The following is a 21359-nucleotide window of genomic DNA, read 5'->3' on the forward strand; positions in this document are numbered from 1 at the left end:
TCAGATGGTGAGCAGCGGCACGCAGCCCACGCCCACGCCGCCCTCGTGGCACACCATGGGCGCCATGAACGTCCAGCGGTTGGTCTCGGGGTCGTACATCTCCACCGAGCTGAGGTTGGACTGTCCGTCGTAGCCGCCCACGGCGTAGAGCCGGCCGCAGTTGGCCACGAGGGACACGCGGCTGCGCCGGGTGTTCATGGGCACGATCAGGTACCACTGCTCGCCCATGGAGCTGTAGACCTCGGCGGCGCTCAGGAAGCCGGAGCCGTCGTAGCCGCCGCACACGAACATGCGGCTGCCCAGCGCGGCCGCGCCGTGCCGGCACCGTTTGTTCAGCATGGGCGCCACGGCGTGCCAGCTGGACGTGTGGGGGTTGTAGTATTCCACCTGCCGTGGGGAACATGCTGAGTTAGGGGTGATGCTGCTTGGGAATGGCCCTGTGAATGTCCTCACTGTGCTGGAACAGGCTGGGGGTGGATTTGGGTTTTTCAAATGGAGTCTGGGGCAGTAGGAGCAGCTGAGAGGACTGAACTGCCTTCAGTTCAAAGGTCAGCTGCTGTGGGGTTGTGCCTGAAGGATTTGGGTTGGAAGAGACTTTAAAGCTCATGCAGTGTCACTCCCTGCCATGGCAGGGACACCTTTCACTGTCCCAGGCTGCTCCAAGCCCTGTGCAGCCTGGCCAGGGTCAGTCACAGCTGCTCTGGGCACCCTGAGCAGGGCCTCCCCACTCTCCCAGCCAGGAATTCTTTCCCAATATCCCACCTAAATCTCCCCTCCTTCAGCTTAGAGCCATTCCCCCTTGTCCTGTCCCTCCATGCCTTGTCCCAAGTCTCTCTCCAGCTCTCCTGGAACCCCTTTATGCCCTGGAAAGGGCTCAGAGGTCTCTCTGGAACCTTCTCTTCTCTCCCAGCCTGTGTCTATACCCAAGGGGCTCCAGCCTCAGAACATCTCCATGGCCCTGACTGGATAAATGAGTCACTTCTGTCCCACCTCAGGCTTTTCTGTTACGAGAGGAAGTGACAGAATGTGGTGGCACAACCACTTGGGGCTGTTTGGAGGCTCAGGGAAAGGACAGGGAGGCTTCCAGTCCCATCCTGAGGTGCAGTGGGTGAGCCCTGCCCAGGGCCCCAGGGCCTTACACTGTTGAAGATCTGGAGCCCATCGTGCCCCCCGGACACGTAGATCCGGCCCTCGAACACGGTGACTCCGGCAGCGCTGCGGTTGGAGCTCATGGGGGTCACTGCTGTCCACCTGGGAGCCAGAGAGGAGAGCTTAGCAAGACTCCCACTGATTATTCCATGATTTTTTTTAGTGTTGGATTCCACCATCTCTTCTTTCCCCACTCAGCCCAGATGCCCATGGTGCCAGGACACAGAACACCAAAAGGGAAACTCCTGGGAAAGCTCTGGGACACAAAGGGCTCTTACTTGTTTGTTTCTGGAGAGTAGGACTCCACTGAGTTGAGGGATGAGTTTCCATCGTATCCACCACACACGTAGATCTGCCCATCCAGCACCACCGTTCCCATGGCGCTGCAAGGGACAGCAGGACCCTGTGAGGTGGCTGGAGGTGCTGCCACCCTGTCCCCAACACTGTGACCCCACACACTCTGCCTGTGCCATCCCACCAAACTGCCTTTTCCCTGGATTCACCTCCAAACTGCTCAGTCCCACTTGAACTCTGAGCTCACAGAGGGGAAAGGTGCTCATGGTAGGAGCACCTTGAATCCTGGGTTTGGATTTGGGCACTTCACAACAAAAAAAGTCATTGAAGGGCTGGAGAGTGTCCAGAGAAGGGAATGGAGATGGGGAAGGGGCTGGAGCACCAGGAGTGGCTGAGGGAGCTCCACAGAAACCCTCCACTCCTGCCCTGGATAGCCTGGGCCAGGGCTGGACAACCCTTTCCAAGAAATTTTCCAACCTGAACTCCCCTGGCACAGTTTGAGACCATTTCCCCTCATCCTATCCTTGTACCCTGGGAGCAGAGCTTGACTCTGAGCAGGTTGCACCAGAAAAGATGCAGGAAATCCCAACCAAGCAAATCCCAGCTGCTCCCACACCACCCCACTCCTCCTTTCCCGTTTTTCCCCTGCTGGGTGCCCACCACCTTCCTCCAACCTCATTTTTCCCTTCTCCATCAATCTCCTCCCAGTGAGCTGCATGTACCTCCTCTTACTGTTCATGCTTTCCACTTTGGACCAGGAGTCGGTGTCAGGGTTGTAAACCTCCACGGTGCTGAGCCTCAGCTGGCCGTCGTAGCCGCCGATGGCGTAGAGCAGCCCGTTGAGCACGGCCACGCCGACGCGGCTCCGCGCCGTGGCCATGGGCTGGCACTTCTCCCAGCGGTTGGCAATGGGGTCAAACACCTCCACCACGTTCAGAGAGTCGCCTGCATAGAAATTTGCTACTCAAATTAAAAGAGGGGAGAGCTGATGAAGCCCTGGGAGAGTGAGGGGGTGGTTAGGGGGTGCTGCTGCGTGCCTAAAGATGGGGTTGGGTATGGGGAATTGGTCGGCTTTTCTTTGGGAAAACAGCTGGGAAAAACATCTGCTTAGGATGGGATGGCATCTGAAGGGACCTGGAAAAGTTCAAGGAATGGGATCTCTTGAGATTCAACAAGGCCAAATGCAAAGTGCTGCACCTGGGTCAGGGCAAGAAATTCTTCCCTGTAAGGGAGGTGAGGGCCTGGCTCAGAGAACCTGTGACTGCCCCTGGATCCCTGGAAGTGTCCAAGGCCAGGATGGACAGGGCTTGGAGCAGCCTGGGACAGTGGGAGGTGTCCCTGCCCACAGCAGGGGGTGGGAATGGGATGATCCTTAAGGTCCCTTCCAATCCAGACCATTCTGGGATTCTCTGTGCTATCCTGGGCTGACACATCCTATTCCAGCCTACCTGTTCCCACAACCACACATCCCTGCTCACCCACAGAGATCCTGCTCTGAACAATTCCCATTGTACCCACACTCAAAAAGATTGGGAACATTTCCCAGCTCTCCTGGAGCCTTGACAGGTTCCCTCTGTGGAAGTGGCACCTCCACTGTCCTCCAAGGGGCAGCATAGATCTGCAAGTCCCATCTGTAGTGTTGCTTTTTCCTGGGTCACTTTCTGTTCCCTTTTCATGCCATGGTGAGGCTCATGTCAAAGTGTTGTAATCCCTGACAATATCGTGGAGATCTCTGCAAATCCTGCTTGGGGCTCCAGGCAAGGACACCATCCTTGAGGGATATGTCCTAAATAAGCCTCACCTGGACAGGATTGCAGATGGAAGATGCTAAACCATGGGCACAACCACCCTGAGGGTTTCCCTGGAAAGGTCAAAGTGTTGCATGGAGGAGGAAAAACTGCTCTACACTTCTACAGGAGGGAATTCCAGCAAGCCATCATCCCAGCCAGCCCCTGGTGGTGTTTCCACTGCAAGGTACCTGCTGAGTTGAGTCCCCCCACGGCGTAGATCAGCCCTGCGATGGACGTGCAGCACCGCGGCCGCGTCTTGAACGCCGGGAGGTGGGGCCGGCGCTCCGGCATCAGGTGATAATCCTTGGCTTCGTCAACCAGATCCCTGGAACCCAACCGTGGAGTGGTTAAAGAGGAGAGCTGACTCTGTGGATCTGGATGGAAGGATGTGACTTGCCCCCCCTGCTGGCTCTGTGTCCAAGCCCCACCTGCACTTGTGGCAGCAGCGCACCAGGTCGTCCTGCTGCACGCGGTCCGTGAGGAACTGCGGCCGGCACAGGGGCAGCCGGATTTTGGACAGCAGCTCGGGCAGGAAGGATTCCCTCTGCTCTCGGTCGTAGCGGATCCAGGCCAAGGCAGCCTCAAATACCTGACAGGAGACAGCAGGGGCAACTTGGAGTTTGGGGGTTGTGAAAGTGGATGGGAATGAAGTGATACGAAATCTTGGAATGGTTTGGGTTGGAAGGAACCTCAAGGGACACCTCCCACTGTCCCAGGCTGCTCCAAGCCCCATCCAACCTGGCCTTGGACACTTCCAGAGACCCAGGAGCAGCCACAGCTACTCTGTGCCAGTCCCTGCTCACCTTCCCAGCCAGGAATCCCTTCCCAGTATCCATCCATCCATCCATCCATCCATCCATCCATCCATCCATCCATCCATCCATCCATCCATCATCCATCCATCCACCCATCCATCCATCCACCCATCCCTGCCCTCTGGCAGTGAAGCCATTCCCTGTGTCCTGTCCCTCCATCCCTTGTCCCCAGTCCCTCTCCAGCTCTCCTGGATCCCTTCAGGCCCTGCCAGGGGCTCTGAGCTCTCTCCTCTCCAGATGAACACTCCCAGCTCTCCCACCTATTGGAACCTTGAAGCCTGGGAGTTTTAAACTTTCTGTGCTTTCTGACACTGACCCCCAAAAGAACACTCCTTGTGACCTGAGGCCTTGGAGAAGGCTTCCAAAATTGAGTGATGGAGCTGGAATCACCGGTGTGTAGTTTGGGTAGAAGTGTGTAATCTCACATGGTGAAAGGTTTGGAAATTGGGGTTTAGGGTATGGGACAAGATGGATGTTCTGGGATGTTGATTCTTTCTTCCTTCTTGTTTCTTCTTCATGATTTCAGGTAGTTTTTGGATTAGATAGAAAGTGAGGGTCACAGGTGTTTGGTCATTGGGTCAAAAGTATTAATAACATAGAAATTAGCTCTTAATTGGATAGTTAGGCTTTAAAAGACCTTGTAACTAGCTGGATTCACCTCCATTTTTGCTCACTTTCAGCTGGTAGCTGGAAGTGTTGCAGAACTCTCTGTACTTCAGACAAGATTTAATAAATAACCAAGTCCGAACAAGAAAATCCATCTCTTATTCATTCAATCCTGACTGAGTGAAGGGCAAACCACTTTCACCCACCTGCTCTTCAGATTTCACATTGAGCTCATCCCTGGAAACGAGCTCCAGGACATCCTCAAAGGGCAGGGCCAGGAACTCCTCGGACATGGAGACCTCCACGAAGTGCTGGTGGGTGAAGCTGTTGGCGGCGTCGTAGAGCACCGTGCACATCATGGTCTCGGCAAACTGCCTGACACCCAGGCAGTTCTTGGGATGGAGCCTGGAAAAGGGGAGCAGGAGAGCAACTGCAATGTCAGGTTCATGGAAGAGAGGCTGTGGCTGCCCCTGGATCCCTGGAAGTGTTCAAGGACAGGTTGGATATTGGGGTTTGGAGCAGCCTGGGACAGTGGGAGGTGTCCCTGCCATGGCAGGGGGTGGAATGGTTTGTGCTTTAAGGTCTTTTCCAACCCAAAGCATTCCAGGATTCTGGGAAGCACAGAAGCCTTGCAGGACACACAGTGCAGTGCAGGATGTGTCCTCTCCAGTGATGGCTGATTCCAACTCATCCAGAGCTGATCTGCACAGGGAGCTCCAGGTGAACCCAAGGCAGAGCCAGAGGATGGAAAACACAAATGTCCCCTTGTCCCTGCCACAGAGGCATTGGATAGATCCAGGTGGCTCTGGGAGCATCCACAGCTGCTCTGGGAATTCCATCCCAGCCAGGAATCCCTTCCCAATATCCATCCACCCTGCCCTGTGGCAGCGAAGCCATTCCCTGTGTCCTGTCCCTCCATCCCTTGTCCCCAGTCCCTCTCCAGCTCTCCTGGATCCCTTCAGACCCTGCCAGGGGCTCTGAGCTCTCCCTGGAGCTGCTCCTCTCCAGATGAACATTCCCAGCTCTCCCAGCCTGGCTCCAGCCCTGGAGCAGCTCTGGGGGCTCCTCTGGACTCTCCAGCAGCTCCAGGTCCTTGTGCTGTTGGGTGGGGAACAGTCACATGATGGTGACTCTGAGGGCTCCCTCAGGGCTTGGTTACAACACAGCTGCCTAAAAATATCTCAATTCTCAATTCCACTTAAGAAGGAGAGCTCAGTGTCCATGTCCCAGCTCTCCAGGGTGGCCAGAACCCACAAATTTTTGGTTATTACCCAAACTGGCAGCTGTGCTCTCAAAGGCAGGACTTCACTTAGGACACCTGGCTGCTCCTGGTGGATTTGGGAGAATTTTGGTGGCCAATCCCTGTATTTGGTGGGTGTGTTTAACATCACACCACAGAATGCCCTGAGCAGCTGCAGAGAAGCCAAGCTGGGAAAACTGAACATGTCACACTCCTGGCACAGTTGAGAATCCATGTGGAATGTGGACAAAGAGTATCCCAGCTTTCCATCTCCATGCTGCTGGAACAGCCTCACAGCCAAACACCAGTGAGGAAATTGAAAAACCTGGGACCAATTTGGGGCTCTGCCACAGTTTCCTGTCCAGCTCCTGGGCTGAGGCACTGTGTTCCTCCCCTTTAGCACACATGGCAGCAGGAAGGGCAATTCCTGCCAGGATGGGCTCTCAAAAAGGGAAATATCTCCTCAGTTTTGCTCTGGGTGTTGATTTCTGTCCCTATAAAGGAGTGACAAGTTATTCTGAAGGGAATGAGAATGGTAGCAGTAGGGGGAATGGCTTCCCACTGCCAGAGGGGAAGGATGGATGGGATATTGGGAAAAAATTCCTGGCTGGGAAAGTGGTGAGACCCTGGGATGGAATTCCCCTGGATCCCTGGCAGTGTCCCAGGCCAGGTTGGACAGGGCTTGGAGCAGCCTGGGACAGTGGGAAGTGTCCCTGCCATGGCAGGGGGTGGATTAGGATGGGATTTAAGGTCTCTCCCAACCCATTCTGTGTTCCATAATCTACAGATGCCGTGTTTTGGGACACACCCTGCTCCTCCCAAGCTGGACACAGGTGACTGAATCCCCCCAGGATCCCCCCAGCCCCACTCACCTCTCCCTGAGGAAGGTACAACAAGCATCCTTGATGTTCTGCAGCTGCAGGAAACTCGCCCCCATGAGCAGGGACTGCACATTCTGCTGGTCTATGGCCAGGTGACCATTGTAGGCAAAGTTGATCAGAGCCTCCAGTGCACTAAAAGCAGGGAGAAAGGGCAGAAAATCACTGAACTCCAGCTGGAACAGAGCTCTGCCAACAGCAGAACGTTCTGTGGGATCACTGACACAGAGAGCAGAGGCAGGGTGATTTTCCCTGGGGATTTTACCTGGGATCCATGCCCTGCATGACAATCTCATCCTGCTTGCACTCCATCATGTCGTTGGTGAACATGGCGTGGAAGTAGGGGATGGAAGCTGCCAGCACGATCCGGTGAGCGCTGAATTTATGGTCCCCAACCTGAGACAGGGAGCAGGGAGGGAGAGGGATCAGCCCCAGGGATCCCCTGCAGCATCCAGGTATTCAAGTAATTTTTCTCTGATTGCTTCTCTCAGAGCTTTTTGTCCCTAATTTCCATGTCAATCTGCCCATTTTTCCTCACTTCAACAAAAATTTCCCCATTGGAGCTTTGTTTTAATGGGTCAAAGCAGCTGGCACAGCAGGGCCCTTCCCTCCAGGTTATCCAGAGTCTTTTCCTTCTCCTCTGCAAAATCCTCACCCCATGTCATCTCCAGAGGTAACAGGAATGTTGTTTGGATTCAGGAATTCCATGATTCCCAACAGTGCCTCCCTTCTCCCCCAGACCCAGTAAACACAAACTTGCCAGGGGTTTAAAAAGCAAAATTCCTGCCAGATGGAAAAAAGGAGGCACTTTGGGAGAGCTTTGTCTCTGTCCTGAATCCCTGCCCATCCTCTCCTCTGTGCCTGGATTATGCTGCACAAATCCTGGTCTGGATTTTGCAGCATTGCTGATTCCCAGAGTGAAATCAGGAAGTGAAGTGGTCAGGACTATGAGAGCTCATGGGAAAAAACCCTTCACATTTATATTTGTGTGGGACTTGAAGGGATGAAGGGCTGAATCAATCCCTGCTCCTAACCCAAAAGCACATGGAAAACATCCCAGAGGCTCCAAGGTATCTGCAGAATCACTGCCAGCTCCTCCTGTGCACAGGGTGGGATGGGGAATCTCTGGGAAAAGGAGTCAGGAGGGCCCAGGTCCATGAGGGGATGGAGGACAAAGCTCCCTGGTCCTGCACACAGAGAGCACAGAGCTTTAAAGATGCAAAAACACAGCAAATTTCATAAGGCAAGGCCATAAAGGGAAGTGATTCCAGAACCTGAGAGCTGGCAGCCCCTCCCCAAATCCCTTGGATTTTCATTCCCTCCCTCCCTGCCAGGTGAGCATGGGACTCTCCATGTCCTGAGGTCCAAGGGGAAACTCAGGACAGGGAAATCCCCCAGTGCTGGAGCTCTGGGTTTGGGAATTCCCAGTGGGAAGGGCAGCCACAGACAGGGTGACCATGGGGACAAATTTGCTGCCTGGCCTGTCCACATTCCAGCCCTGAGGCTCAGGAACACCCGACCTGCTCAGCAGCTCCATCCCCTCCCCATGGATCATTCCATCATCATTGCTCCTGGCCCAACCCACCACTAAAATAAATGGAGTTTATCAATAATAAATCCCATTATTGACACTCCCTCATGCTGCTGGAAAATCCCTTCCTGGGCATCTCAAACATCCCAAAACACAGAAAAGCTTCAGTTCTCCTTTCGCTGTTTCTGAAAGGTGAAAGAACAAGGGCTGCTCTTATCTCCAAAATTCTGTGAGGAATTCACTCCAACTGCAAGAGTTCATTTGGTTTGTTTGGATGAGTGCTCCCATTCAGGCTGAGTGTGTAAGAAAAGCAACATTTTACTTGACTTTCATTTCCCCCTAAGCCCAAGTTGCCAAAAATCACAACTGTCCAAATCTCATTTCAGCTTTTTAATAAATGAAAAGTGGTGCTAAAATTGAACAGGCACCTCTTAAAGTGAAACACCTGCTTTAAATGCACACAATGACCTTCTATTTATAAGAAAAATTATCTTTAGAACTGAAGATAACAGGAATTTCAACACCAAGGTTATGTTTACTCAAACCCCACGCCTGTACTGTGACCCAAGGAGGAGAAAAAGGTCCTTATTCCACCAAATAACTGTGAATTACAGAGCCCAGGTGGCAGCTCTGGGCCCCTCATGACAAGAGTGACATTGAGGAGCTGGAGGGTGTCCAGGGAAGGGAACAGAGCTGAGAAGGGGCTGGAGAATTCCTGAGGGAGCTGGGAAAGGGGCTCAGAAGGAGAAAAGGAGGCTCAGGGGGGTTTTTGTGGCTCTGCACGAGTCCCTGACAGGAGGGGACAGCTGGGGGGGGGTCAGGCTCTGCTCCAGGGAACAGGGACAGGAGAGGGAACAGCCTCAGGCTGGAAATTTGGGAAATTTCCTCATGGAAAGGGTGGTGAGGCTTTGGAAGGACAGCCCAGGGCAGTGGTGGGTCATGACTGGACTCACTGATCCAAGAGGGCTTTTCCAAGCTGAACCATTCCATGATTCCATGGCCCAAGTGCCTGTCCAAGGCTGAACAGTTCCACCAAGCTGCAGTTCCTGCTGTGACCCCACCAAACAACTTCATTATCTCCAACAGCCCTGGGCCTTGCAGGAGCAAACATCCCCAGGCATCCTGCAAGATTCCTGCTGGGATAATGACAGCTGGGATGAAATCATCCCTGGGATGAAATCCCTTGGGTCTGCCCTCCCTGTGAGCAGTGAGATCCATGGAGCTGCATCAGCAGAGCCTGGGAAATATTCCCAGACAAAACTGGGATTCCTTCTGTTTGGCACTCGCTCCTGGAATGGTGGAGAGCCCTTGGGGAGAGGCAGAAATTGGGATCTCTGCTCTAAAACCATCATTATGTTCATTCCATCAGCGCTTCATGGTGAGTCCCCAAGAACAGCTGCATTCCCTGCTGCAGCCAAAGGACAAGTTTTTCCTGTGGAATAGGGAAAATCCTTCCAAGGATGAGTCCATTCAGCTCATCCTCATCTCTTCTTTCCCAAAGTGCTCCCTACCTCCCTTTCCATGACTAAATTAATGCCCTCTCCTCATGGAGTCACCTAAGGAGAAAGTGGGAAAGAGCTCATCCTCCTCCTGACACCACTCCAGGATGCTCTGGTTTACAATTTATAATTTTAAATCCTTTGCTTTTAAGGCAAAAAGGAACTTTTCCTGACCCCAGGAATCCCAGAATTCCCTCCTGACGTGTCTCTGAGCGGTAACAAAGGGATCTGCCCCCACAGCCCCAAATGTTAACAAATTCCAGGGCACAAGGAGCCTTTCTCCCCAGGAAATGGTGTAGGTGGGAGAAAGGCTCCTTGTGTTCCTCCAGCCCAAACCCTTCCAGGACTCCATAACATGGTGACCAATTCCTTTGAGGCAGAGGACACATCCCCTCTGGATGTACAACAAAGCCACATTCCCAGAGAATTCCCTGCCAGCAGAGAAACCCAACTGCTTTTCAGAATTCCAGTCCCTCCATTTCCCACATGGACAAGGAGCATCCCAAGGGATCAGCCCTCCTCAACATTCCTGAAGGAACAGCAGAAAGAAATTTTGTGTGATTCTAGAACTGAAAATCCTCATGTTTTCTGCAAGGGAACAGCTGAGAGCTCAGGGGAATCACATCCAGGCAGAATCCCAAATAATTCCTGTCTGTTGACAAGGCTGGAATCACATCCTCATCCTGCAGCTCTCTGTGCACAATGGATCATCTGCTTTTCCAATCTCTCCCCTAAAACAGATATTCCCTCTCTTTCCAGGGCTGTTTTCCTGGAGGATTCCCAAACATGCTCCAACATCTGCAGCACAGCCAGGCACTGAGTTTTCAAGGATCCTGCTGGAATCAGGCAGGCAGCCTGAGCTGTCTGGAATTCCACTTATCCAGAGGCTCCTCCACCTCTGCACCAGCTCTCAGGGGTGCAACTGCTGCAGTTTGGGGGGTTTGGAGTTACCAGCTCTGGAAAAACTGGGATCAGGAGGGCAGAGAAGCCACCAGGGCTAGGACCTGCCAGTGCCATTGGGATTGGACACAAAGCAAATATTGTACTCTCTCCACAGCTGGGAATTATTTCAGCTTGCCAGACCTGGATTATATTTTAGGAGACTTTTCTAATTAGTCTTGGAGTCAGTCATGGAAAAATGGCATTGGAGCAGCTCGGAGCTGCAGCAGCAAGATGAGCTCACGTCAACTCCGCTCTCCAAGGATTTGGGAAGGCACAAACCTTCCCTCTTGGTCAGGATTTCTGGAGGTGCCAGCATGGCACCAGCAGGAGCTAGGAAGGGATTGATTCCCTCTTCATTTGTAATGAAGGAATAGCATGGATCTGTTTTCCCTGGTTCCTGGAGCGGTGCATTCCAGCAGCCTCTGATGTGTCCCCTGAGAGCGCTCGGAGCTTGGCCGGAGCACACACAGCACATCCCACAAAACAAAGCTGCCCAGGCTGCTTTCATCCTGCAAGGATGAAACAATGCTCAGGAAGAACACAGGCACTGAAGAGCTGCTTGTGTGCTGGTAAAAATCAGATCAGGATCTGCAGCTCAGGGAGTAAGAGCCCCAAACGCCGGAATTGTCGGTGAGCCGGAATTCTTGGGGTGTTTAGTTGGGAGCTGCAAAGGGAAGAAGACTGGAAATCCACTAAAAGGAAGGGAGAGAGTTTCTCAGAGAGGAATTCTGCGCCTTGGCTTGTCCACAGTTGCAGTTCAAAGCCTCAAACCCCGCCAAACTGAAACAAAAAAAGCTCAGAAGTCTCATTTCTGCTCTCTCCATGATTATTCCAGCCCTGGTGTTTCCCTGCCTTGTTGAACCTCCATCATCTTTTCCATCACCACCAGTGCTGGATGAGGAGGAAAGCACAACCTCACCTTCCAGAACACAACTGGGATGGGATCAGTTGGGGAAAAGGGTTTGGTTGGATTTTTAATGACCACACCAATGCCCAGCCCGGTGATTCTCAGAGAAGAAAGCAGAAATTTGGCTTTGCTAAGCAAAACTCCTAATTTTTTTTCCAAAGGAAAAGGACTAACCACAGACTGAGGTGTGTCTCCTCCCTCCCCTCCTCCCTCCAGTCCATCCATCTGTGTTCCCAGCAAATGAATATTTAATTAAACATTTCGGAGAGGCTCCAAAGGGAGCTGTGAGGGAACATCAGGAGCAGCCCTGACCTGCAGCTGTTAAAGAGACAGGGAGAGAAAAGAACTTTCCAAATCCATGAGCCAGAGCTGGGCACATCAAGATCCAACTTCTGGGACAAAGGGGTGTTTGGAAGCTTTGTGGTTTAGAGATGGGACAGACAAGTGGAAAAAGTGGAATAAATTCACTGCAGTGATATGGGAGCACCAGAATCCACCTGGGGGTTCCTCTGTGCTGGACTTGGAATGGTTCTCAAAGTTGAATCAGAAAATCCTGGAATGGTCTGGGGTTTGGAAGGGATCTTAAGGATCATCCAGTTCCATTTCTGCCATGGCAGGGACATCTTCCACTGTCCCAGAGTGCTCCAAGCCCTGTCCAGCCTGGCCTGGGACATTCCAGGGATCCAGGGGCAGCCACAGCTGCTCTGGGAATTGAATCCCTTCCCAATATCCATCCATCCATCCCTGTCCCTCCATCCCTTGTCCCCAGTCCCTCTCCAGCTCTCCTGGATCCCTTCAGGCCCTGCAGGGGCTCTGAGCATTCCCTGGAGCTTCTCCTCTCCTGGAGCAGCTCCATGACCTTCACATTCCTTCCCTCCTTCTGAGTAAGAATCATCCAAACTCTGTCCCTGCTGGGAACCCACCCTGGATTTACAGCAGGAAAACATTCCCAAGCCAGGGCAGGGCAGAGACAGTTTGTGCTGGATGAGTTTGGGGAGCCTGAGTGATCCAAAGCCACCTCCAGCTTCAAGTTGAGAAAAATTCCTGCTTAAAGCTCCAGCAGCTGGAGCAGGCAGCCTGTTCCTGGGAATGGGGAGGGAAGGCTTGGCTGCACTAATTCCATCTCCATGGGAAAAGGGGTGTCCACAGGCAGAGGCAGCACAAGGTGGGATCTTTTCACAGGATGACTCAAGGCAAGGAGAGGAATCAAATGAATGAAATGCTTGGAATTCCAAGCTGTGGGTGTAGGAGGGAAAGCTGGAATGCTTGAAACAACATGGACAGAGGACTAATAATGTAGCAGCTGCTGCTGGGATCTGTCTTTGGGATTTTGGGAAGGAATTCTTCCCTGTGAGGGTGAATGGATTCCCAGAGAAGCTGTGGCTACCCCTGGCAGTGTCCTAGGCCAGGCTGGACAGCGCTTGGAGCAGCCTGGGACAGTGGAAAGTGTCCCTGCCCATCCTAAGGTTCCTAATGATCCTTAAGGTTCCTTCCATCTCAAACTGTTCTGTGATGGTTTTGATCTTCGGTAATATCTTTTAAATCTCTGCAGGGATCAAGAGGATTTAAACAGCTCTTTGCCATGGAAAACCCACAGAAATGGATAATTATTCACAGGAATTTCAGAAACAACGGTGAGGAATTTATCCAAGATAAGACTGGGATCACAGACCTCCCCCTATTGTCTCCCAGAAACATGGGACTGCCAGGACCTGGTCATCTTCTCCTGCCACACCAACACCCAGTTTAATCCTAAAAACACTACACTCTGCATCCCAATCAGCCTTGACACAGAATTCCCCCAGATTCCAGCCCACGCTGTCACCAACACCACCCTGCAGAAGGAACAACCATTTCCAAGGAGGATCCCAAGCCTCAGTGCCTCATCCCCGTATCCATGGAATGCTCCCCATCCCACATCCCTTCTCAGAGGCAGGCCCAGCCCCCACCAGCTCCTTCCCCTGGCAGGTTTCAGGGTGAGTAGGCTGGGAGCACCTTCCCGTTTAATTAAACTGCAGAGTTAATTCTGCAGTGACTCAGAGCTGCGTGTGGCTCCCACCCCACCAACTCCTCCGAGGCTGCAATCCTGAGGGATTCCAGCAGCTCCTGCCTGGCACAGGACACTCTGTGAGCCCTCCCAGCCATTCCCTGCAGAGCCAGGGACACCATCCTGAGCATTCACCACGCTGCTGGATTCATTTTTATTCGATGCTAAGAAGGGATGTTCCTATAAGGGAATGGGTTCCTAGGGAAAGGTTGGTCCATAAACCTGGATCCATGGGCCCTCTGAGACCTCCAGGGCTGGGAAGGTCCAAGAGCCCCTGACACCCCCTAAAGGGGTTTGGGGGGGTCTCAGCTCTGTCTCTCTCTGCTGCCAAAGCAGAAGGGGGGCTCCAGCTCCTCTCCCCTTTATCCCCCACCACAGGGGTCTGAGGGAACTCCAGCTGCCTCCTTCCCTCTGGAAAAGAGACTGGGGAGTCCCTCAGCCCCCTCCATTTAGGGCTGGGGTCCTCCCTCAGGGATCTGCGGGTTCCTCAAATTCCTCCTCCAGAAGCTGGGATCCCTCAGGAACGGCGAGGGGAATCCTTAATCTCCCCCTTCTGAGGCTGGGGTCGCTCAGGAATGGCGGGGGGAATCCTTCATCTCCCCCTTCTGAGGCTGGGGTCCCTCAGGAATGGCGAGGGGGATCCTTCATCTCCCCTTTCTGAGGCTGGGGTCCCTCAGCCCCCCTCAGGGACCAGGGGCTCCCTCAGCTCCCTCTTAAGGGGACTGGGCGAAGTCTCCTCAGCATCCCCCTGAGCCCCCACCCCAAAATCCGTGCCCTCCTCAGGGCTCGAGGTCACCGCTCAATGTCCCCCCAAGGACTGGGGCTCACTGCCCGCCAGAGCTCGAGGTCTCTCAGCCCCGCTCAGCCCTCGGAATGGTCGGGTCCCTCATCCCCATCAAGAACCGAGGGGTCCCTCACTCTCCCCCAGCGCTCGGGGTCTCTCAGCCCCGCTCAGACCCCTCCGGGCTCGGGTGGTCTCTCGCCCCCGCCCGCCCCCGGGGGCCGGGCCGCACCTTGAGCGTCACATCGCAGAGCTTTCCCTGCCGTCGGATCTCGCCCATCACTCCATACCCGCGGCTGGGCAGGTCTCCCACCGAGAAATGCACCAGATCCTCGGGATCCAGCTCCGGGTCCGCCGCCGCCGCCGCTTCCAGCATCGTCCCCGCCACTCCCGTGCCGCTGCCGTCCTGCTTCGCCCCCGCCGCGCGCTGGCCCCGCCCGGCCGCCGTACGCGGAGCCACTTCCGGGCTCTCCCGGAAGTCGCCGTTGCCATAGAGAGCCCGGAAGTGGACGCTGCCATGGCGACCCCGGACGCCATCCCGGACTCGGCTGGACCGGGTCCGCAGGTGGGACAGGGATGGTGGGGGGGATCTTCGGGGGTTCATCCTCCTCTCCTCAATGGGTGATCGGAGGTCGTAACTCCGCACAGGCGGCAGCAGCCCCCCGGGCATCAGCCCCCACACACGTCGGGAGGCGCGCTGAAGAGAAACACTGGGTGATTTAAACGGGAGGGACCTTCAGGATCATCCAAATCCACCCTCTGCCAAAGGCAGGGACACCTTCCACTATCCAAGGGTGCTCCCAGAACTGTCCAGCCTGGCCTTGGACATTTCCAGGGATGCAGGGGCAGTCACAGCTTCCCCGGACAAGTCCCAACCCTTACAGATGAATTTTTCCCAAAATGCTGCCAAAATCTGCTCTGCTGAGGTGTGGGACGGGGAACCTCCCACTCTCAAGACTTTGGAGATGCCCCCTGTGTCTCCAGAGGAGTTTTTCATGTGGGGCTGGGGCTGTTTTTCCCTGGCAGGAGGAAGACGAGCAGGCGAATTTGGAGGGGCTGGAACAGAGTGAAAGTTCTGTATCCAAAGCAGAGAGCGAACAAACGGTAATTCCAGCTGGGCCCAGACAGAATCCTGGAATGGTTTGGGTGGGAAAGGACCTTAAATCCCACCCAGTGCCATGGGCAGGGACATCTCCCTGACCCCAGTGTCCAGCCTGGCCTTGGACACTTCCAGGGATCCAGGGCAGCCACAGCTTCTCTGGGAATTCCTTCCCAGCTCCTTGTGTTCATAACCACTCCCAGCAATAATTGCTTTTGTCCTCACCTTCCAAAGCCCCACAAAGGGCATTTTGCAACAAGGAAAACACCACTGATTTAGGATTTGTTCTCTCTCTGATTCCTAGTGGAGCTTTTTCCACAAAATATTTTCCCTTCCTTCTTTCCCTGCTGTTTTTCTTGCTTTGGAGAAATAATTCCCAACTGCTCCAACACTGGGTTTTTTTTCTGTGACCTCTGTGAAATTCCAGGACCAGGAACAGGAGCAGGAACAAAAACAAGAGCAGGACCAGGAGGAGGAGCAGGAGCAGGAGAAGCAGAAGGATGAGGAGCAGGAGAGCATCATTTCCTCACTGCTCTCTGATACAGAACACGAGGGTCACAGCCCCAGGTATCCCCTAAATGTTCCCCTGGTTGAGATCAATCCTGAATGCACCAGAAATCCCAAAGATTTTGTCCCAAACTAGAAGTTGACTACTAGTTATAGCACAGTTACTGAGCACAGGCTGTCTGGAGGAAGTGTTTGAGGGAAAACTTGGGATCTCCACATTTCCAGGGATTTAAAATTCCTCAGTGCATGTGGCTTTAGCAGCTGGATCATCCCTGAGCCTTCCTCGTGTGGGTTTTACTCAGCAGCTCCTCCAGCCTATGGAAATTTCCTCCAGGAAATTGAAAATCAGCTGTTTATTGGGAATTCCAGTTATTTCTAAAAAGGCTGCCTGTGGCAAAAGAAAATCCCTCTCCCATTCCTGCAAATGTTTTGCTTTCCAAGGCTGGGAGGAGGAAAATTGGTGTTACCAACACTCCTGAGCCTGGAACACATGAGGAAATCAGGAAATCAGGATCACTCTGACCCTTCTCATTCCACATCCTCACTTTTCCAAGCAGGGCAAGGCTGGACAGAAATTTCAGCAACTCTTTGCCTACAGTTGCTTTTAATGTGGAATAAAAACTGCAGCTGGATGATTGCCAACACTTTATTTTGAATTTTTGACTCCTCTGCCTCACCTTTTGCTGACAAATAATATAAATTTCAGTTTAGGGAATGCAAGGTTCTTCTTTTCCTCTTTTTTGCCTCTCTCCTCAGATCACCAAAGCGCGTCCTGGCGTTCGTGCGGGTCAAGCCAACCTCTCATTTTGCCCAAGATATGATCAAGCTTGGGTCAGACAACAAGGTAGAGTGAAAGAAATTGGAAGCAGGAAAGGTTTGGAGTTTGATTTCAGCTTTTCCAGTGGAAAGGCAGGATTTTTTCCAGCCCTTGAGGCCGTGGATAAGGGTTTGGGGAGTGTTGGTTTGTGTGTTCCTGCTTGGCAGTGGTTTTGTCACAGCAAGTGTGAGGATGGAAAATGTAATTCCTGTGGTATAATCACCAGGAAAATCCTCCAAAGGACTGGGACTGGCTGATCCATGAGGAATTCCCAGTGCTAACCACAGTTTGGCACAGTCTATTTCCATCCCCTCTTATGCAAATTCCTCCCTTTGCCTTCTCTTCCTTAATTAAGAATTTCCCCGAGGCACAAAATCACTGAAAGTTAAACAGATGAGCTTAACCACATTTCCTTTTATTTATAATATTTATCACCAGAAATTTGAGGGCATTACCAGATATTTTTAGCACATCTAGAACCATCCAAGGCAGTAAAATAACCCTGTGCTCCCTTTTCAACTTAATCCCAGCTCCTCAATCGCTGAAACCCCTCAGGGCTGCTGAGTGGATCTCCCTCTCTTTTTGGGTTGCAGAGCATCGATATCTACATCAGAAAGAGTCCCAGGGGAGGAATTGTGAATAACACTCAGACTGACTGGTCCTTCAAGCTGGATGGGCTCCTCCACAACGCCTCCCAGGAAATGGTTTATGAGGCCGTGGCAAAGGACTTGGTGTCCAAAGCTTTGCAGGGCTACAACGGTGATTTACTGCAATTATCCTTCTTTTGATCTTTACAAGAGATTGGATTTGAGCTGAGAACCATTTGCTGCTCTGTTGGAGGCTCCCTCCTGAGTTTGTCCTTTTGTTTTTTGGATTTTTTTTTTTTTTAGGCACCATCATGTGCTATGGGCAGACTGGGGCTGGCAAAACCTACACCATGACGGGAGCAGCCTCTGAGTACAGAAACCGAGGCATCATCCCCAGAGCTATCCAGCAGGTACCTGGGAAAAGGGGAGGGAGGAACACCAAGAACACTCTTCTATCATCAGCTCTTGCTGATAGAAAAGTGTCTGAACACAGTGAGTAAGTTTTATGTGGGGTTTTTCCCTTCATTTTACCCCAGGGATGGTGGTTAAAGAATAAAGGAGTTTTATTGTTGTTCTCAGAGGTTGTTCCTCTTTAGTTCCTGTTGAAGTTGTTGCTGCTCCCCAAATGTCACTGAGCCTTCAAAAGAGGTGTTTTCCAAAGTGTTCCTTTGAGAAATCAGGTTAAAAGTGATCATAAAATAATTTAAAAACTCCTCTAAGGCACAGAGACACTGGCACAGGTGCCCAGAGCAGCTGTGGCTGCCCCTGGATCCCTGGAATTGTGCAAGGCCAGGCTGGAAGGGGCTTGGAGCAGCCTGGGACAGTGGGAGGTGTCCCTGTCTATGGCAGGGGTGGAATTGGGTGAGGTTTAAGGTCCCTTCCAACCCAAACCATTCCAGAATTCCATGATTCTGTAAGATCATTAAATCCAAACCCAAGCTGAGTCCTCAGAGCTCACATTTAGCCCCACACACCCCTAGATGCACTTGGAGCTGTTCAGAACTATCTCTCTATAAATATCTATCTCTATATTGCAGAATTTTATGTCTTGTGTGCACCTCAATGTATTTATTTATATTTTACATCTATTTCTATTTTATACCTGTTGATATCTCACATCTACTTATATCACACCCATCCACATCTCATATCAACACAAATATCTCCACAAATAACTGAAAATCCTGCCTGTGAGTGGACACAACCCCTTTATCTTGGTGCAGATCTTCAAATCAGCTGCAGAATTCCTCAATATCCTGGTCACTGTCCGAATTTCCTACCTGGAGATCTACAATGAAACCTTGTTTGACCTCCTGGCGCCGGCGCTGGGCCGAGGGTGCAAGGACAACCAGCTGACAGTCATGGATGGTCCCCAGGGGGTTTATGTCAAGGGACTCTCCATCCACCCTGTCAGCCACGAGGAAGAGGCTCTGCATCTCCTTTTTGAGGCAAGAGGATCCAAAAATTCCCTTCAATCCTGTGGTTGTGGGTGCTGGCTGAAGGAGGAGTGGCTGAGATGGTGGAATGAGGTTCAGCCATCCCTGTTGATCATCCCTGAGGAGAAAAACTGGAAACTCTTGGTTTTGCAAGGAAAACCTCTCTGGCTCAGGGATTCTGGAGGATGCTCCAAGAAAAGATGGTTTGGGATGATCATGGCAATGTTGGAATGGGCAGCAGGGGCTGAGAAGTTTGTGAGGGAACTTTAATTTTTGAGATCAGCATCTTTCTTTTCCTCATGGCTGCTTCAGCTGGTGAGGAGAACAGGGATAAATAATTGGATGTGGCTGCAGGAAGTGGATCCTCACCCAGAGCCAAATGGTTTCCTTAAAATCTTTCTCTGGCATTTTTTTAATAACCCAGTGCTGTCCTGAGCTCTGGAATATGCAGGAACTGCCTTTTCCTTTTTAAAGAGTAGGAGGAGGATGATGATGGCTGGGAGAAAGCTCCAGAGAGAGCTCAGAGTCCCTGGCAGGGCCTGAAGGGATCCAGGAGAGCTGGAGAGGGGCTGGGGACAAGGGATGGAGGGACAGGACACAGGGAATGGCTTCAAAATGAAAGAGAGAATATTTAGATGGAATATTGGGAAGGGATTCCTAGCTGGGCTGGAATTCCCAGAGCAGCTGTCCCTGGAACGCCCAAGGCCAGTTTGGAGCACCCTGGGGTAGTGGAAGGTGTTCCTGCCATGGCAGGGATGAATGAGATGGACTTCAAGGCCCCTTCCAACATCCCTTTGTGTTCCTGGAGGAGTTTCAGATTTGTGACCATCACACCTGTGGGAATTTTCAGTGCCATTTGAAGCCTGGGGAGCTCTTTGATGTTGCCAGGTTTATCCTCAAAAAGCCACAGTTCCATGAGCTGAGCCTGGAATTTTCTTTCCATTGGCAGGGTGAGACCAACAGAGTGATAGGAGAGCACTCCCTGAATAAGAATTCCTCCAGATCCCACTGCATCTTCACCATGTTCATTGAGGTGAGAGCTCCAGCCTTGTTCCTATGGACTGGAATGACTTTCTAGGGACCCAAGAGGATCTTTGCAGTCTGTTTTTTCCTGTATTTCTGCTCCTAAGTGCAGTTCCTCTTCCTCTCTGCCTCAGTGTCGTTCCAGAGATTACACAAATCACAAATGCCTTAAATCTAAAATCACCCTGATTGACCTGGCAGGATCTGAGAGGCTGAGCAAGACTGGGGTGAGTGATGGGAGCTCCTCAGGTTCCCTTGGGAAAAACAGGGAAGGGAACACAGCTGGGAAGGGGCTGGAGCACCAGGAGAGGCTGAGGGAGCTGGAAAGGGACTCTGAAGGAGAAAAGGAGGCTCAAGGGGAACTTGTGGCTCTGCACAAGTCCCTGACAGGAGGGGACAGCCAGGGGGATTTGGGATCTGCTCCCAGGAAACAGGGACAGGAGGGAACAGCTTCAGGTTGGATGTTGGGAAAATTCCTTCCTGGAATGGGCTGTCCAAGCCTGGCCCAGCTGCCCAGGCAGGGCTGGAGTCCCCATTCCTGGCAGGATTTAGGATCTCTGTGGATGTGGCACTTGGGGACACGGTCAGGGGATGGTTCCACTGGATCTTTTCCAACCTCAGCAATTCCCTGACTCTGTGACATTCTGCACTGAGCAGAATCCAAACCACCTCAGCCCTGCAGAGTTTTCCCTTGCTCAGGAGCACTCCTGTCCTGCTGTGTGACCAGAACTGTTTCCTGCTGCTCTCCATTGCAGTCTGAGGGCCAGGTCCGGATCGAGGCCTCCTACATCAACAAATCCCTGACGTTCCTGGAGCAGCTGGTGATTGCCCTGGCTGATCCCAAGAGGGAGCACATCCCCTTCAGGCAGAGCAAACTCACCCATGTCCTCAAAGACTCACTGGGTAAGAGCTGCAACTCCAACAGCTCCTGTAAAAATGGTGTTTCAATGGGCACAGCAAGTCCTAAGGGTGGAATTTATCCTGGAATGGTTTAGGTTGGAAGGGAGCTTAAGGATCATCCATTCCACCTCTGCCATGGCAGGGACATCTCCCACTGTCCCAGGGTGATCCAAGGGATCTGCCAGGACACTGCCAGGGATCCAGCTGCTCATCCATTATCCTGAAAAACAGAACCTTTACAAACACCTGCAATTCAGAGCTTTTATTCCCATTCCCTTCCTGCATCCAGACACAAATTTCACCTTTTTTTTGTCACTCTGCCTCTTTTTCTGTGCCCTTTGGAGCAACAGTTACACTCTGGTGTGTACTTTGTGCTTCTTTAAATTGAAAGATGATTTAGGTGGGATATTGGGAAGGAATTCCTGCCTGGGAGGCTGGGCTGGAATTCCCAGAGAAGCTGTGGGTGTTCCCTGGAAATGTCCAAGGCTGGACAGGGCTTGGGGCACCTGGA

General features: G+C 52.4%; 2 protein-coding genes across 3 annotated transcripts in view; one reads left to right on the top strand and one right to left on the bottom strand.

Moving 5' to 3' along the window:
• Positions 1-14759, bottom strand: KLHL18 (kelch like family member 18). The gene is made up of 10 exons (XM_033069670.1): positions 14712-14759; positions 7038-7168; positions 6767-6907; positions 4861-5059; positions 3662-3822; positions 3422-3558; positions 2166-2388; positions 1428-1532; positions 1140-1251; positions 1-387 (listed from the first exon to the last, which is right to left on the bottom strand). The coding sequence occupies exons 1-10, from the start codon at positions 14757-14759 to the stop codon at positions 1-3; spliced, it is 1644 nt and encodes a 547-aa protein (XP_032925561.1).
• The window catches only part of KIF9 (kinesin family member 9), an 18626-nt gene continuing 11978 nt past the window's right edge, over positions 14712-21359 (top strand). For both annotated transcript variants that reach the window (XM_033062856.1, XM_033062863.1), the window contains exons 1-10: positions 14712-15044; positions 15506-15583; positions 16006-16145; positions 16842-16929; positions 17496-17661; positions 17793-17899; positions 18713-18937; positions 19875-19958; positions 20083-20175; positions 20704-20851. In XM_033062856.1, coding sequence (XP_032918747.1) covers positions 14799-15044; positions 15506-15583; positions 16006-16145; positions 16842-16929; positions 17496-17661; positions 17793-17899; positions 18713-18937; positions 19875-19958; positions 20083-20175; positions 20704-20851 — 1375 coding nt within the window. In that variant the 5' untranslated portion in view covers positions 14712-14798. The remainder of the gene's footprint in view (positions 15045-15505; positions 15584-16005; positions 16146-16841; positions 16930-17495; positions 17662-17792; positions 17900-18712; positions 18938-19874; positions 19959-20082; positions 20176-20703; positions 20852-21359) is intronic.

Source organism: Catharus ustulatus, chromosome 1 (genome assembly GCF_009819885.2).
Source record: "Catharus ustulatus isolate bCatUst1 chromosome 1, bCatUst1.pri.v2, whole genome shotgun sequence".
NCBI classification, from domain to species: domain Eukaryota; kingdom Metazoa; phylum Chordata; class Aves; order Passeriformes; family Turdidae; genus Catharus; species Catharus ustulatus.